This window comes from Telmatherina bonti (assembly GCF_933228915.1).
Source record: "Telmatherina bonti genome assembly, chromosome: 3".
NCBI lineage: Eukaryota > Metazoa > Chordata > Actinopteri > Atheriniformes > Telmatherinidae > Telmatherina > Telmatherina bonti.
The window spans coordinates 8344713-8362155 of NC_136621.1; the positions used below are offsets into that span (position 1 = coordinate 8344713).

The 17443-nt window shown below is 37.9% G+C and overlaps 1 protein-coding gene across 1 annotated transcript; it reads right to left on the reverse strand.

Moving 5' to 3' along the window:
* Positions 1-12: 12 nt before the first annotated feature.
* On the reverse strand, positions 13-16830 carry rgl3a (ral guanine nucleotide dissociation stimulator-like 3a). The gene is made up of 17 exons (XM_079238298.1): positions 16713-16830; positions 11787-12076; positions 9346-9387; positions 9068-9237; positions 8718-8875; positions 8317-8634; positions 8126-8229; positions 7961-8042; positions 6288-6362; positions 5516-5602; positions 5371-5403; positions 4985-5106; positions 4795-4890; positions 2561-2696; positions 2221-2487; positions 1171-1285; positions 13-790 (listed from the first exon to the last, which is right to left on the reverse strand). Exons 1-17 carry the CDS (start codon positions 16734-16736, stop codon positions 636-638), a joined length of 2274 nt encoding a protein of 757 aa, XP_079094424.1. The 5' UTR covers positions 16737-16830; the 3' UTR covers positions 13-635.
* Between the last annotated feature and the right edge of the window lie 613 nt (positions 16831-17443).

Sequence of the window (17443 nt, forward strand, 5' to 3'; positions counted from 1 at the left end):
AGATGAGGTTCAATGAGGTTCGCTGTCCAACATACTCTGCTTTACGGAAATCAGGCAGGTTTTTGAACTGGTGGGAGTGCCATTTCAAGTCAGCAGCTCTTGCTATAAAATCAGCTTATCAAGCTAAAAGGAAGAAGTTCTGCTGTCATAGACTAAAAAAGGCCTGATTATGCAGATTGATTTATCAGTCTCCACTGCTGAGTCACAATTCAAGGCCGTGTCTGAACAGCTGCTTTTTTAAACAGCGATGACAGCGGACAACTTCTCCCAGGGATTTATGCATCCCCACGATCCACAGTGTTGTACAGGTGTGTTCATCTGAGGAAAATGATCCTCAATAAACATTCAGATTGTACAAATTTTGTGTTTCGTCTCCTTCCTGTTGTCTCTCTGCTTTTCCCAACATCTCCTTCAAACAGCAGAGACAAGTTCTTGTCTCCACATTTCAGTGCTGGTTCTGAGCAAATGTGAACTCTACTTTTCCAGTCTTAGTTTAGGAGAATCTGTGATGCTGGTTCCTGGTTCACACTGATGGTCTCATGGCGACGGGAGGACATGGAGAGCCACAGATGGTGAGCAGCAGTTCCAACTCGTAGTTTAGCAGCATTTTTACCAGCCAGAAGAGATTGTTTTCATCACTTTCTGTGGCAACTCCTGGCCAGAGCTCCGAGACTGGAAGAAGAGCCGAACTGCCTCCCGTGGCTCCTCCAGCGCTGACGCAGGACAAAGTCGTAGTTCGCAGATGTGCACATGGCGTAAAACACATTGGCTTTGTCAGGTATCAGAAGCTCTGAGGCAGAGGAAAGAAATAATTTAGTGATTTGCATAATATGTCTGCTTTATCTTCCTCTGGTTTATCTCCTAAACTTCTCCCAGTTAACATTTTCGTGTTCAGGAATAACAAGATCTTTGGCCAAAACAAAGAAAAAAAAGGATTTGTGCTGAAAATCTTTACATCTAAAACCAGTCTTGTTATTTATTTACATGGTAGCTGTGAAAATGCAGTTTACAGAAATATGTTTGGGACTGAAAAGAGCTGTTTAATTCAAGGCTTCCATGGAGCAAACATAAAAATATTACAATCGTGTACATGTTTGTGTTCAGCTTTTGGCAGAAGTCATATTCAGGGTAGAGTTATAATAAAAATCAGTTCTTAGGAGGAGGCATTACCTTTCTCATTGCTCAGCATTTGGTAGAGGCTGAAGTCACGGCACCCAGCATCCTCTATGTTGTGCTTTTGAAGAGCTCTTTGAATCACCTCTGGTGTGTGATCCTGACTGGTCAGCTGGACAGAGAAAAAAACAAAACACATAGAAACACAAATTAAAATCCAACTAAAGAACAAATTTGTATTCACCAAACTTTAAACAAAGTGATAAAGAATAACATAAAAAATAACTAAAATAAAAAGTCATTAAACAATAAAATATGTCAAAATATGAATAAATTAATGAGATTAAATGGAAATATGAAGAAATATTGAAGCAAATATATAGAAATATAAATAGAAAATATACATTTGTGGTAAAAAAAAATTAACAGACAAAAAATGTAGGAATATATAAAAACAAATATTAGATATGCATTTAAGTTGAAAAACTTTAAAAGAAAAATATGCAGAAATAATTTTATAAATATGAATACAGGATTACAGCATGCATAAAATATGTGAGTAAATGTGGGAACATAGAACAAAGAAATATATATAAAGTATATCTATAATAAAATGACAATATAAATACATATGAATATATTGGCAAAGATTGAAAGGAAAAGAAATTATGTTAAGTGTTTAGTAAATATACATATTTTTCTTTTGCCTTTTTAATTACACTTAATCATTTATTTTCTTGTACTGCAGGGTGTGGCTAGCAGGTATGCGCTGCTGGAGGGGGAGGAGGGGAGCCGATTCGGTCCGAACGTTTGGATTGGTCAGAGTTTTTACAGATTTACAGTAAACTGAGGGGTCTAACTATATTTCTTGTTGTTCATGACTACAAAATGTATAGACTACTATCAGGACGAGGAACCACTTCACCAGAGTATAAAAAATGTCTCTGAGAAATATCACCCTAAAAAGAATATTTTCCAAAACACGAACAGGTCTAGAAAGGTGAGGAAGAGACTAAAACTCCTCCCTCCTCTACTTTCTTTCTACAGGCTGACCATCTGTAAACTGGTTGCCTTCTGAAGTGCACATACTGGGACTTGCAGACATACCAGGATGCTCTTGTAGACGTTTCCATTGCTGACACACTCCACGCTGACCCTAATGATACACAAGTCAGCAATCTGTTTGTTGTAGACAGGCTGCACGGCCTGAGGACAGCAGCTGGATGAGGAGGATGATGAAGAACCTGGACTCAACAACAGAGAAGAGCTGAGATCTGGCTGCGAGGAGCTGCAGGACGAGCTGGACAGGCTTGGTGACAACGAGGAGGACATGGAGAAGTCCTCTGTGACATTGTGAAGAGAGCCTGAAAGTGACTAAAAGAGATTGAACATGATTATGGTGTTTAAGTCGGCCTGTAAACAGTCTGGAGGCAACTGCTGCTCATACCTTGAGTTTGAGTCTGAGCGGGGAGGGCTGGGGGAGGGAGAGCTCCTCCATGTCCACATTGCTGGAGCCAGAAGATGACACACTGATCTGGTCGGCGTGGGCCTTTCTGGACGAGCTCTCACTGGATGTTCTCAACCTGCAAATCCAATTTACCATTAATGTTATTCCACTTAATACAAATAAACTAAGTAAAAGCGATCTTGTTGTCTGGTAACAGTTTCTAAACCCGCTTGTTCTTCAGAGATACCCCTGATCTGTGTGAATCATAGCAACTTTCCCAAAAGTTTTGAAAATGTTGTACATTTATATGAATATTTTAAAAATGCATAAAACTCTGGGCTGGTATTGCTCTACGAGAAGGGAAAATGAGTCTGATGCTAAAAGCAAATCGCCTGCAGAACCCTGAATGACTTGCAAATCCATCACAATAAAACCTGAATCAGAATGTGGTTAACAAAAAGGAGAGAGGATCAGACCGCCAGGGCCCCCGCCTTTTGCCGCCGCCCAGCTTATAATGCACCCGACTCCGACTCCGCCCTTCCCGCGGGTGGTGAGGGTTAGGGTTAGGTCTCACCATGGTGAGACCACCCATGGTGAGACCATGGTGAGACCACCATTCCTCCTCCAGGAGGAGACCCCAGGGAAGACCCAGGACATACAGGAGGAATTAAATCTCTCTGCTGGCTTGGGAATACCTTGGGAAACCCCCCAAAGAGATGCCACTAGGCTGCGGCCCCCGCAACCGGAAAAGCGAGAGAAGATGGATGATGGAAACAGGAAAAAGTGAACCCTTACTCTTTATATTTGTCAACAAAAAACAGCTGGATGCTCCACATGTCTCTGGAACAGGCCTGTCAAGGTGACAAATTTTGCAAAACAATTCATTGTCTCAAAAATTACAACATTATCGAGCTGAGTGATTATTATTGTCATTTTGAGACCATTTCCAACTAAAATAACAATAATGCCACAATAATGCAAGTACACCCTTTCAGCAACAAACTTTAATTTCTAAAGATTATTTAAGCCGATGTGCAGACTGGTTTACGCTCATCCATACCCCAGTCTGCTAAAACCGATCAGGATTTCTCCTCGGGTTTTGGCAACGTGGTTATCTGGAACATACAGTCTCTGAAGACTATGTAACACAGTTACATAGGGTATATAGGGGGACATGTTTGGACTTGACCAGAGGTGGAACGGTAAAATTGAATGTCTTTGATCGTATGTCATTTTTCATGTCATTGTAAAGTTGTGGAATTGCCGTTTGTAACATGTACGTTCATCCAGGCAGATTGTTAATGTCTTTTTTTCCCAGCTGGGAAAACTGGAGTGTTTTAAGTGCAGATGGAATCTCGTAGTATTGCCGTGTTTAATTAATATTATCTTAAAACAACTCGCTTGGAGTGAGCGAGAGAGAAAAGTAAGACATGAAAATTATTGCATCCAGCAAACGTATTGCACGTATTTTTTCTTATCGTGCAATTAATTGACCTATTGCTTATTGTGACAGGACTACTCTGGAACAATATTCTAGTTACTGTAATAAAACTGTAGCTGGACATCAAAACAAGCTGAAGAGTGAGATCTGGTGCAAAGAGAACGATGCTTGGTGACTGGTTTGCTACATTAGGACCTGGATGGTAAGTCACTTTTATCTATACAGCAACCTTCACAGACATTTGCCACAAAGTGCTTCACAGAGCAGATAAAATTCACAGAAAATACATCAAATAAAATAAATATATCAATAAGCGGTCATAAAAGACTATTTCTAAACACTTGTTGGAATAAAAATGTCTTCAGCTGTTTTTAAAAACATCTGGAGTCCAAACTAAATAATGACAGCAGGGAAAGAGCAGTCTCCTTCAGCCCGAAGGCGAGTGGGAGGTTCTGGACAACTTCAGATTGTGAGAGGATGAGTACAGCTGAAGCACGTCAGCAGTCAATTATTTGCGGGAAAATGAAAAATTTGATATTGGATCAAGAGTTTTTTTTTATTGGTGGTGTCAGGGAAGCAGTTCTCAACATAAGTCAAGATGTCAACAAGCTTCCAACACTTCCAACATAAACCAGCAACAAAACGAGTGAAAAAGAAGAAAATTGATGCAGTTTTTAGAACATTCAGATGCTGGGACAGCCAATACCAGTAATCAACTCGTAAATCTCTGTCATTTATGAGAGATTCCTTTCTAGTATTAATTCACGTCTTCCAGTCTGTTTATGAAACTTACGAGGTAATCTTCTTGGTGAGGAGACGACTGCTCCAACAGTTGGGGGAGATGGGGCAGGGGTCGACTGGAGGCTCCAGTTCTCGAGACAACTCATAGCTATGTCAGAGAAAGGGAGATTTACATGATTAGGTGAAACCATTTTTTTCTGTTTACCTGTTGTGGGGCATTGTATGAAGTCGGTGTGGTTTACCTCTCTTGGTCTGTGAGCAGAGTGTGCGCCTGCAGCCAGGCAGTGATGTGGGGGTTGATTGGAAGGCTGTAGTTAGAGCAGAAAGCCTGAAGCTGGCGAATCTGATTGAGAATATCAAACTCCTGCAACAGGAAAAGAAAAAATATTCATTTATTTTCATTCATTTTTTTTTAAACAGCTTCTTCCAATTCAGGGTCTTGGGGAAATTGGAAATGATCAAAATGCTTTGTACACCCTGGCAACAAGCCACTAGTTGGACACACTTTTACACTGGATTTGATGAAACAGTTTTTTGACTGGTAGTAAAATATATATATATATATATATATATATATATATATATATATGCAGTTTTATATGAAGCAGCACTAGGTGGCAACACTCACCCGTCTGCGCTTCTCAAAGTTGATAAGCCCGCCCTGTGGGGAAAAAAAAACAACAAAACAAAAAAACAAAACAATGAGCTGTTAGTGTTTTATGGGATCATAAATAGACTGAAATGCCATAAAGAAGAATAAATAAAGAGCTCACCTCCACGGTGTCGGTGAGGGCAGTGTCCAGCATGGTGAGAATGGTCAGGTAAGTACCCAGGTATGGAACAACACCACTGCTGATGCTCTGAGGATGAAATAAAGTCACAGACTTTACACATTAAATGATGGCAGAAATATAAACTATTACAACATATTAACACACGTTTTAATAGTAGCATTAATTACGGTATTTTCATTAGTTGAAACATAAAAAAACAGGTAAAAAATTGAGGGCTGTAAATGTTAAAAAAAGATAATTAAAAAGTAAAAAAAAAAAAAAAAAGAAATATATTCAAACAGCTTAAAATAAACATTACTGTCTAAACAGGCTGAAAACAGAAGTTTAAAACATGTAAAACATTAAACACACTGCCCCATGTGTACTGAGGAAACTAATGATCTGTGGTAGACATTTGGTCTATTATAGTTCCCCATGAAAGTGGAAAAAGTCATGTATGCAAACAATAAATCACAATAAACTAGTTACTAGTTGCACATGGGAATTAATAAAACGCATCCAAGCAAATGCTTGGCTTAAAGAAAAAACATAAGGAAACATATAAAACTACACCAGCCTGAAAACATTAATTAAAAAGAAGTGAAAGTGATTATGCAGACAGTGAAAATGTAGATCCTCCTCCTATAAAATGTGGCCAAGCAGACACATCCGTTCTATTTTTTTTTTTTTTTTTTTTTTTTTTTTAATAATCAAAACTGAAACTGAGGAAAAAAAATGTAGTTTGTGAACAAACTGCTGAGCATCCTCTCACCATATGTCTGGACTCTGAGCAGAGTTGGGATGATTTACAGCTCAGTGTGGCGCTGTTGTCAGGTTGACTCCCATCCTGGAGAGAAGGAACAGCCGTCATGTCAACGCTGATGGAAAATAATGACTCAAACACAGAATGATAACAGGAGGCGACAACAAGTAGATAAGTTATATATGTTCTAGTCATAGTTGAGCTCCTCCTGACAAAATGCTAAGGGTTTCGGGAGAGTGCAGAGTACTTGCTGGAGGTGTGTTAGACAGTAGGAACAGCTTGGGACTTATATTTGCAGTTTTAATGGCCCCTATCTATAACCTTCACTTTGTTTTACAGATACCAGGCTGCTGATAAAGCTAGGATCACCGAGTATACATTCACATCAGTTAACCTGGTTAGAAAGAAGCAGCTCAGTTTACACGAAGAAGAAAATGCACGTTTTAGCTTGCTTACTACTTAGCAGTCACTGTTTCCTGTTTTAAAAAAGAAAACAATTCTGTTTTACTAATACAGAGCTGTGTTTCAAAATGATAAGTTTTATGCACACAAGCCTAAAATCTTGTGCTCAAACATAACATAAGGATGTGGTCCACTCTGAGATATGCACTCTTTTCTGTTTTGTTGCTCTCTTGTCAACTAAACCGGTCAAGGCAGATGGCTGTTCTCCCTCAACAGGTTCCACAGAAATTACAGAGTTTGCTCAAAGGGAATTGTTGCTTTTCTCCTTTATCCTGCATCACAGATGATCAGGGATTTTCAACCTGGGCTGCAGTTTTACTTATATTTGGAATTGAAATACTGAAATACAACAATAAGTAAATATATAACTTTGCAATCAGACATATACTGATATTTGCAACAATTCTACAATATTTTGTAATGAAACATGGCAATGTTAAAATGTTCAAGTAAGAAGTAGAAGGAACCCAGAGAGGAGGAGTTACATTACAGGGTTGTAATAGAAAACATTGCTTTGTAAAAACAAACACTGACATGCATTTGTCCTTTTTCAAATAATGGCAACAGTATGCCCAGCACAGTTTGTACAGCTTTAACAGACTACACTTGTTAGACTTGAACACACTGAATTTGTTGCTAATTGTGCTCCAAAAGGATGTGAGGCATCCTGCACTTCTTCGTGTTAAAAAAACGTTTTAACTGGAGAGAAAACTCTTAACAAAAGGATCTTGTTCCAAAACACTCTTAAAGTTGTTGTTTCATTGGATGAATCTTTCCTGCAAGCTCATTCTCTTCAGGTGTAACTTTCTTGCACTTTTTTTCTGCATATAAACTATTTTACTTTTTTTAAAAAACATCACATCTTAAATACTTTGCTCTGCAAAAAACATCAGCACTAAAAGGAGCAAAAACAAAATGAGTCTTTGTGAGTTTCTTTTCCACTATGTTGTCATATTTATGGCAGGCTGGTCCTGCCAGTTGGATATATAATCACATTTATGATACTGTACAAGTTTACTTTGTTAAACTGCAGTGGTTAATGGTTGCCTCTGTCAATATATAGCTCTGACAGCATTACCTTCAGTATCTTAAACCTAAATTAAATAGATTTTTTTTTTTTTTACTTTACAGCCAAATAATTAAAAGTTATATGGTCTGTAAAGGATCTTTACTTTTGTTAAGAAGTCATTACATCCTGATGGGTGGGACTGAAAACAGACCTCGAGAATTTCTCTTCCGGTCAGCACACAGTTCTCATCCGGGAAAATCTCACAGAGGTGGTCAAAGGTTGTCATGCTTTCTCTGTCACAAAAACATCAACATGTCACTGGTTATACATTCTTTCTAGATATACAGTGAGTTAATGTGTCTGAATATTTGCTGACCTGCTCACAGCACCCCAGGTTTTCTTGAGGCGGTACACAGCGTTGGACTGCAGGGCTGAAAGGATGGCCCTTAAAGAAGAGAAGTTTTTAAGTTGCCTGCACTCCTGTGGAGTAAGAGTAAAGAGTCAAGCACATGTAAGTAATTTGACAGAAAACATTTAGTAAAATCCACGACATGTTATGATGCTGACCTGTGCAACGGCGATCCACCTCTCAATGATGCGTGCTCTGTGAACGGGGCTGGTGTGCGAGCACTGCGGGGAGCTCGGGGCAGAGGAGGAGGATGGGTACAGGAAGGTTGAGGCCGAGCAGGGTGATGACATGGGGGAGGAAGTGGAAGGGTTGGGCGAGGACGGGCAGAGGAGAGAGGTGATGACACGGTTAGTGACTGCGTTGAATTGGGAGATAGTGGCGCGGACCGTTGGTGCCAGGTTTCGGTTTTCTTTCTTGTCACGTTGGGACCAAATGCAGCCCAGACAGTGGAAGGGCACCACTTTGATGAACAGCTCCTGAGAGGTTGTCAAGGAAAGGAAACAGTTGTAAGAAGTTCCTCCACAAACTGTCTGAGAAAGAAAACTAAAATGAAACTTACAGCATCCATTCTGGTCAGCTGCTCTGCCACTTCTCTTACAGAAAAGTCCATGAAGCCGAATTTGTCCTCCTTAGTGGACGTTTCTCCTCCATCCTCCTGATAACTGTGCCCATGTTGCAGTGATTCACTGTGCTGCTCTGACGCAGACTGACTGCAATCTGTCACAGTCATGAAAGACATGAGAATGTGCTGCTCAGCAGACACTCAACATAAATCAGAAATCACAACCAGCATTTAAAAAACTAATAAAAAACAAACAGTTAAGAGCCCAGAAGATTATTAATTGTGTTTCCAACTAATCAGTACATGTCCAGGCTAGACTCGTGCAAATGGAAAGATTCCTACTGCACCTTGTTCCTGGAGCCTCTTGAGCAAGGCATCAGCAGCTTGAGCCACACGTCTAAAGCAGAGACGGCGACGCAAATGGACGCACAACTTTCTGAGGTTCTGGAAGTCAGGAGGCTCCTGGAAGTCCTCGCTATATTCTTCCAGCCACAGTCGAACCACTGGAAGTAAGGGACTAAAAGGATATCACAGAAGAACATGTTTCCAGGTTAGTGCTGTTCATTTAGCAGGTGGATCAATAAAGTGACTTTACGTCATTAAAACCAAGCAGGACGACACTCACCTGCGAGAGAGGGCGTTCTTATCAAGGTTAAGTGATTCCTCTCTGTGGGGAAAAGGAAAAGGCATTCATCACATAAACTGTAAATGAAAAGGTTGCTGATGAGCGTAAAGAATTAAAAAACAAAGTTGGATCCCAGCAATGACTCCATCTGACTGCTCATCCTGTGGAAATGTCCTGCAACACTCTAAATCCCTGCAGAGACACTGTGGCCTTGATTCAGAGTGTAAAAAGAAAGATTTGTTCCTCTGGCCTCATAACATACGATACATATCCGGTAAAACTGAAGCATAGTGATGTGTTCCCTCATTTATTAGAACCATGTCACCATTACATAACTGGATTCTGGTCTTTACTTTATAAAAAAGAAAACAGAATGACAGTAAACTAACTGCTCACATCAAGCCTTATTCACAAGTATCTTCTAAAATCTTAAAAGTTGTATTTTAGAGGCTTTACTTCATAAAAACCCTGTATTAAATTCACAAATGTTCATTCAATTTCTGAACCACTTAATCCAATTCAGGGTCGCGGGGAAGCTGGAGCCTATCCCAGCTGGCTTTGGGCGAAAGGCAGGGTACACCCTGGACAGCTCGCCAGTCCATTGCAGGGCCAGGACTGAAAAATTATTTCAAGAAAAATTATTTTCTTGAATTTGTGAATACTGTTGTGTTCATAACTTAAAATGATATTGCAGTAAGCCCCACTTTGCAAATAAATGCCAAATCTATGAAAGATCTTGAGACTGAGAGACTGTGTGCAAACTGACATAGGCAGACGTGAAACGGATAATAATAAAAAAAAATTCACATATGTCAAAAGAATTAATGAAAAATAAATAAATAAATAAAAATATGAACTGAAACTTTTAAGTTCCAGAAATTATACACTTCCTAATGCACAACATGGTGATTTTAAGATCTCTAATATTACAGCTAATCATGATAATTAAAACAAAAAAAAGCCAGTGCTGTCTGTAATTTTGATCATTAAAAGACCACATTCAGCAGGTGGATCCGGGAGTCACAGGTGACTTTTTTATGAGAACAGATGCGGTGTGTGTTCAGTCTATTGCACCAATAGTTTTAGCTTAACTAGCAACTAAATGCAGTTTCGACTGCGACTTCCTCTTGAAATCATAAAAATCTATGAAAAATTTAAATTAAATTTCCCCTGGGGGAGATTTATTATGGCAGGACATGACCTGCAAAATCTTACTATTTATGTTAGAATAACAAAAACGTTTAGTAAATTATCAAAGGCTATTTTTAAAGAAACAATTTTGTTATTGTATTTTAATAAACTGAAGACTTTTGGGAAACACATCATAACAAATCAAAGGTTTTACACAGATACAGTTGTTTTGCTGTTGTTGAGCTGAATGACGGAAACAAGAAAATGGACATCCTGTACAAAACTGTGCAGTGCAAAACGAGAGAGGCCAGTTCATCCTGACCTCTTCTGCTAAATCTCACAGGGAACCTGCTGCCACCAGCGCAGCACGTGCACACAGGCGGCTTTCTGCAGCTCTTCAGCAAAAACAAATGAGCTGAGAGAAATAAGAGCCTCCATATTAATTTAATTCATGATCTTTAATACAATATTTAATCTATATTCATCCCTTTAGAGGAGCCAAAAGCTTGGTGAACAGCCTGAAATAAATGCTCTCCATGAAATTCCTTCAGGTAATGTCTAAATGAAGTTAAACCTGGCCCGCTCCTCTACAGGGTGTGGTGGGCGTCGTCATGACAACTTTGAAATGGAACAAGGCTTGAGACTGCTTTGTTTAACTTGTGATGACGAAACCTGTTATAGAAACCTGCCCTGCATGGACAGAGATTTGTTCTGTGAATAGCTGATGGAACATGAGAAGGGTGGGATTGATTTGTGCATCTGGCACGTTATAAAAAGCTGCTGACGCAAGAGCTCCACTTGCATTTAATTGTGGTGACAGAATAACACATCAATGTCAGAAAAGTTTAAGAGCAAACATAAAAACTGAAGTTTGCGTCAGGCTTCTGATAAGTGGAGGAATTAGGGAATATTTAACCAACTTCACTTTTTAGATTATGCTGGGGAATAAAAATCTATACTTAGGAAGTATTGGGAATAACATTTATTCTGAAACTGCTAGTATAGTTCACACAAAACCATGCTGGCAGTTTCAGCTTTTATGCAACTAGTGAAGAAAATGAAAAAGTAACTTAAAGATTTCACCTCCTCCAAGACAACAGTACAGACAACAGTATGACATACTCTCTCACCCTGAAAATGTCACACAATGTCTTCCACCATCATCTTAGATGTTTTGTCTAAAACAAGAGGTCTTTCTAAATCACGCAGCAACAATGATCTCATATGTGGGCTTGCAGACCAGCTGAGTCATGTCCTCATGATTTTCCTTAACATGCCTTTCAGTTCAACTAAAGCATGAAATTTCTCACCTCTGGAACAGCATCTGGATGAAGGTGTTGGTGGAGGTGAAAGCCCTGTAGGTGGAGAGGAACACATGGATGAAGTCGGGCTCCCGATGCTCAGGGTCTAGCAGGTGGATGACCAGGCGCTCCAGGGTGCCGGCCTTGAGCCTGCGAACCTTCACCGTGTGGTACTGGACGCAGCTGAAGGCCAACGAGAGCTCCAGTGGCTCCGAGCTCGGGAGAACAGGCTCCCTGCGCAGAGTGATGCCGAACACAGCTCCATCCTCCTCTTCCTCACCCCACTCCTGCACCGGATCCTGCATGGGAGACAAAGCAAGAACATCATCATCATCATCATCAGGCAAATAATAACCCTAATAAATGAGAGGAAAAGGAATCTACTTCGGTCTTTCTGACATGGCAGAAACCCAAAAATTTATCTTAAATTTACTTTTACAAACAAATTACATTTAAAAGAATATGTTAAATTAAAAAAGGGATACAAATGTTATACATACATATACATACATATATATATATAGTACCTCTAACTCACCAACTGCAGCAACAACTGCAAACTACAGCAGCAAGCTTTAAGATTTTTTTACAGGATAAAGATTTATTTACAGGTCAACAATATTCACTCACAGAGCCACATACAAGAGTAAAATCTAATATCTTTCTATCTATTAACAAATCAATATTTTGTGCCAACTCTGTCCCTCGTAGATAAACTCAGTCACGATACTGCACGTAATTTGTGTGTGTCACAATATGTACAAGTCACAGAGCTAGAAAGAAGCTTGGTGAATGAGCAGGTCAAAAACATGCACCATGCAGGTAGTTTTCAGAGTTAAAATGATTAATATGAGCCATGCAGGTAGTTTTCAGAGTTAAAATGTTTAATATGAGCCATGCAGGTAGTTTTCAGAGTTAAAATGATTAATATGAGCCATGCAGGTAGTTTTCAGAGTTAAAATGATTAATATGAGCCATGCAGGTAGTTTTCAGAGTTAAAATGATTAATATGAGCCATGCAGGTAGTTTTCAGAGTTAAAATGATTAATATGAGCCATGCAGGTAGTTTTCAGAGTTAAAATGATTAATATGAGCCATGCAGGTAGTTTTCAGAGTTAAAATGATTAATATGAGCCATGCAGGTAGTTTTCAGAGTTAAAATGATTAATATGAGCCATGCAGGTAGTTTTCAGAGTTAAAATGTTTAATATGAGCCATGCAGGTAGTTTTCAGAGTTAAAATGATTAATATGAGCCATGCAGGTAGTTTTCAGAGTTAAAATGTTTAATATGAGCCATGCAGGTAGTTTTCAGAGTTAAAATGATTAATATGAGCCATGCAGGTAGTTTTCAGAGTTAAAATGTTTAATATGAGCCATGCAGGTAGTTTTCAGAGTTAAAATGATTAATATGAGCCATGCAGGTAGTTTTCAGAGTTAAAATGATTAATATGAGCCATGCAGGTAGTTTTCAGAGTTAAAATGATTAATATGAGCCATGCAGGTAGTTTTCAGAGTTAAAATGATTAATATGAGCCACGCAGGTAGTTTTCAGAGTTAAAATGATTAATATGAGCCACGCAGGTAGTTTTCAGAGTTAAAATGATTAATATGAGCCACGCAGGTAGTTTTCAGAGTTAAAATGATTAATATGAGCCACGCAGGTAGTTTTCAGAGTTAAAATGATTAATATGAGCCACGCAGGTAGTTTTCAGAGTTAAAATGATTAATATGAGCCACGCAGGTAGTTTTCAGAGTTAAAATGATTAATATGAGCCACGCAGGTAGTTTTCAGAGTTAAAATGATTAATATGAGCCACGCAGGTAGTTTTCAGAGTTAAAATGATTAATATGAGCCACGCAGGTAGTTTTCAGAGTTAAAATGATTAATATGAGCCACGCAGGTAGTTTTCAGAGTTAAAATGATTAATATGAGCCACGCAGGTAGTTTTCAGAGTTAAAATGATTAATATGAGCCATGCAGGTAGTTTTCAGAGTTAAAATGATTAATATGAGCCATGCAGGTAGTTTTCAGAGTTAAAATGATTAATATGAGCCATGCAGGTAGTTTTCAGAGTTAAAATGATTAATATGAGCCATGCAGGTAGTTTTCAGAGTTAAAATGATTAATATGAGCCATGCAGGTAGTTTTCAGAGTTAAAATGTTTAATATGAGCCATGCAGGTAGTTTTCAGAGTTAAAATGATTAATATGAGCCATGCAGGTAGTTTTCAGAGTTAAAATGTTTAATATGAGCCATGCAGGTAGTTTTCAGAGTTAAAATGATTAATATGAGCCATGCAGGTAGTTTTCAGAGTTAAAATGATTAATATGAGCCATGCAGGTAGTTTTCAGAGTTAAAATGTTTAATATGAGCCATGCAGGTAGTTTTCAGAGTTAAAATGATTAATATGAGCCATGCAGGTAGTTTTCAGAGTTAAAATGTTTAATATGAGCCATGCAGGTAGTTTTCAGAGTTAAAATGATTAATATGAGCCATGCAGGTAGTTTTCAGAGTTAAAATGATTAATATGAGCCATGCAGGTAGTTTTCAGAGTTAAAATGTTTAATATGAGCCATGCAGGTAGTTTTCAGAGTTAAAATGATTAATATGAGCCATGCAGGTAGTTTTCAGAGTTAAAATGATTAATATGAGCCATGCAGGTAGTTTTCAGAGTTAAAATGATTAATATGAGCCATGCAGGTAGTTTTCAGAGTTAAAATGATTAATATGAGCCATGCAGGTAGTTTTCAGAGTTAAAATGATTAATATGAGCCACGCAGGTAGTTTTCAGAGTTAAAATGATTAATATGAGCCACGCAGGTAGTTTTCAGAGTTAAAATGATTAATATGAGCCACGCAGGTAGTTTTCAGAGTTAAAATGATTAATATGAGCCACGCAGGTAGTTTTCAGAGTTAAAATGATTAATATGAGCCACGCAGGTAGTTTTCAGAGTTAAAATGATTAATATGAGCCACGCAGGTAGTTTTCAGAGTTAAAATGATTAATATGAGCCACGCAGGTAGTTTTCAGAGTTAAAATGATTAATATGAGCCACGCAGGTAGTTTTCAGAGTTAAAATGATTAATATGAGCCATGCAGGTAGTTTTCAGAGTTAAAATGATTAATATGAGCCACGCAGGTAGTTTTCAGAGTTAAAATGATTAATATGAGCCACGCAGGTAGTTTTCAGAGTTAAAATGATTAATATGAGCCACGCAGGTAGTTTTCAGAGTTAAAATGATTAATATGAGCCATGCAGGTAGTTTTCAGAGTTAAAATGATTAATATGAGCCATGCAGGTAGTTTTCAGAGTTAAAATGATTAATATGAGCCATGCAGGTAGTTTTCAGAGTTAAAATGATTAATATGAGCCATGCAGGTAGTTTTCAGAGTTAAAATGATTAATATGAGCCATGCAGGTAGTTTTCAGAGTTAAAATGATTAATATGAGCCATGCAGGTAGTTTTCAGAGTTAAAATGATTAATATGAGCCATGCAGGTAGTTTTCAGAGTTAAAATGATTAATATGAGCCATGCAGGTAGTTTTCAGAGTTAAAATGATTAATATGAGCCATGCAGGTAGTTTTCAGAGTTAAAATGATTAATATGAGCCATGCAGGTAGTTTTCAGAGTTAAAATGATTAATATGAGCCATGCAGGTAGTTTTCAGAGTTAAAATGATTAATATGAGCCATGCAGGTAGTTTTCAGAGTTAAAATGATTAATATGAGCCATGCAGGTAGTTTTCAGAGTTAAAATGATTAATATGAGCCATGCAGGTAGTTTTCAGAGTTAAAATGTTTAATATGAGCCATGCAGGTAGTTTTCAGAGTTAAAATGATTAATATGAGCCATGCAGGTAGTTTTCAGAGTTAAAATGATTAATATGAGCCATGCAGGTAGTTTTCAGAGTTAAAATGTTTAATATGAGCCATGCAGGTAGTTTTCAGAGTTAAAATGATTAATAGGAGCCATGCAGGTAGTTTTCAGAGTTAAAATGTTTAATATGAGCCATGCAGGTAGTTTTCAGAGTTAAAATGATTAATATGAGCCATGCAGGTAGTTTTCAGAGTTAAAATGTTTAATATGAGCCATGCAGGTAGTTTTCAGAGTTAAAATGTTTCATATGAGCCATGCAGGTAGTTTTCAGAGTTAAAATGTTTAATATGAGCCATGCAGGTAGTTTTCAGAGTTAAAATGTTTCATATGAGCCATGCAGGTAGTTTTCAGAGTTAAAATGTTTAATATGAGCCATGCAGGTAGTTTTCAGAGTTAAAATGTTTCATATGAGCCATGCAGGTAGTTTTAGGAGTTAAAATGATTAATATGAGCCATGCAGGTAGTTTTCAGAGTTAAAATGTTTAATATGAGCCATGCAGGTAGTTTTCAGAGTTAAAATGTTTAATATGAGCCATGCAGGTAGTTTTCAGAGTTAAAATGTTTCATATGAGCCATGCAGGTAGTTTTCAGAGTTAAAATGTTTAATATGAGCCATGCAGGTAGTTTTCAGAGTTAAAATGTTTCATATGAGCCATGCAGGTAGTTTTCAGAGTTAAAATGTTTAATATGAGCCATGCAGGTAGTTTTCAGAGTTAAAATGTTTAATATGAGCCATGCAGGTAGTTTTCAGAGTTAAAATGTTTCATATGAGCCATGCAGGTAGTTTTAGGAGTTAAAATGTTTAATATGCATCATGCAGGTAGTTTTATGAGTTAAAATGTTTAATATGCATCATGCAGGTAGTTTTATGAGATATTAGATACATGTAGAGTGATGGAAGCAAACTATGCCTACAATAACAGTTATTAAATCACATGACTAAACACAATATAGCGCTGCTCTTGATAAAATATTACTATTTGTGCAGTTTAATCAACTTAGGTTTACGTTTTGACAGCGTCGAAGGACAGCATACGATTTAATTTCACCTACCATCGATAAATGCCATTTCCCCATCTCTTTGCTGCTCTCAGTTTGAATAATCCTTTTGCTTTTAGACTCCTGCTTGAGAAGATTTTTGATAAAGTAAGCACTTAATTAAGGATTTAGCTCCGTCCTCCTGCGGTTCACTACACTTAGAATAACACTTAAAACTCCCATTTTTCACTATCAAATGCGCCAAATAATAAAAGGAAAAAGCTCCGTAATCCGTGTCGTGGACCGACCTTCTTCCAGAAGAGAGAGCAGAAAGCGAAACATTAGAACAGGAGGGTTGGCTGGGCAGATCCTACCGGAGTGTGTGGGCAAGGCCAGAACTGTTGACCAATAGGAGCGCAGGAATAATCTGACGACTTTATAAAGATTTTATTCATCAAGCGATTGGAAAGTTATTGTTGCTGTTACTATTTGCTGTACTGTGAAACTTGCAAAAGTTGCTCTCACGAAACCCCACGTCAATAAAATTACATTTAAGAAAAGAAAACTTTTCTTAAAAGAAACACAAGTAACCAATAAATAAATATAAAAAAAAAAACCCTTATTCTGATAAGAAATGTTCTGAATCAGTGCATCAATATGACTGTTTTTGATTAATCTTGTTGGATCACTTGTGTTTTGCTTTTGTCACTACTTTAGAAGCAAAATGTTTAATCAATTTAAAATACTTTATGCAGCTATACACACACACACACACTTATTTATATATATATATATATATATATATA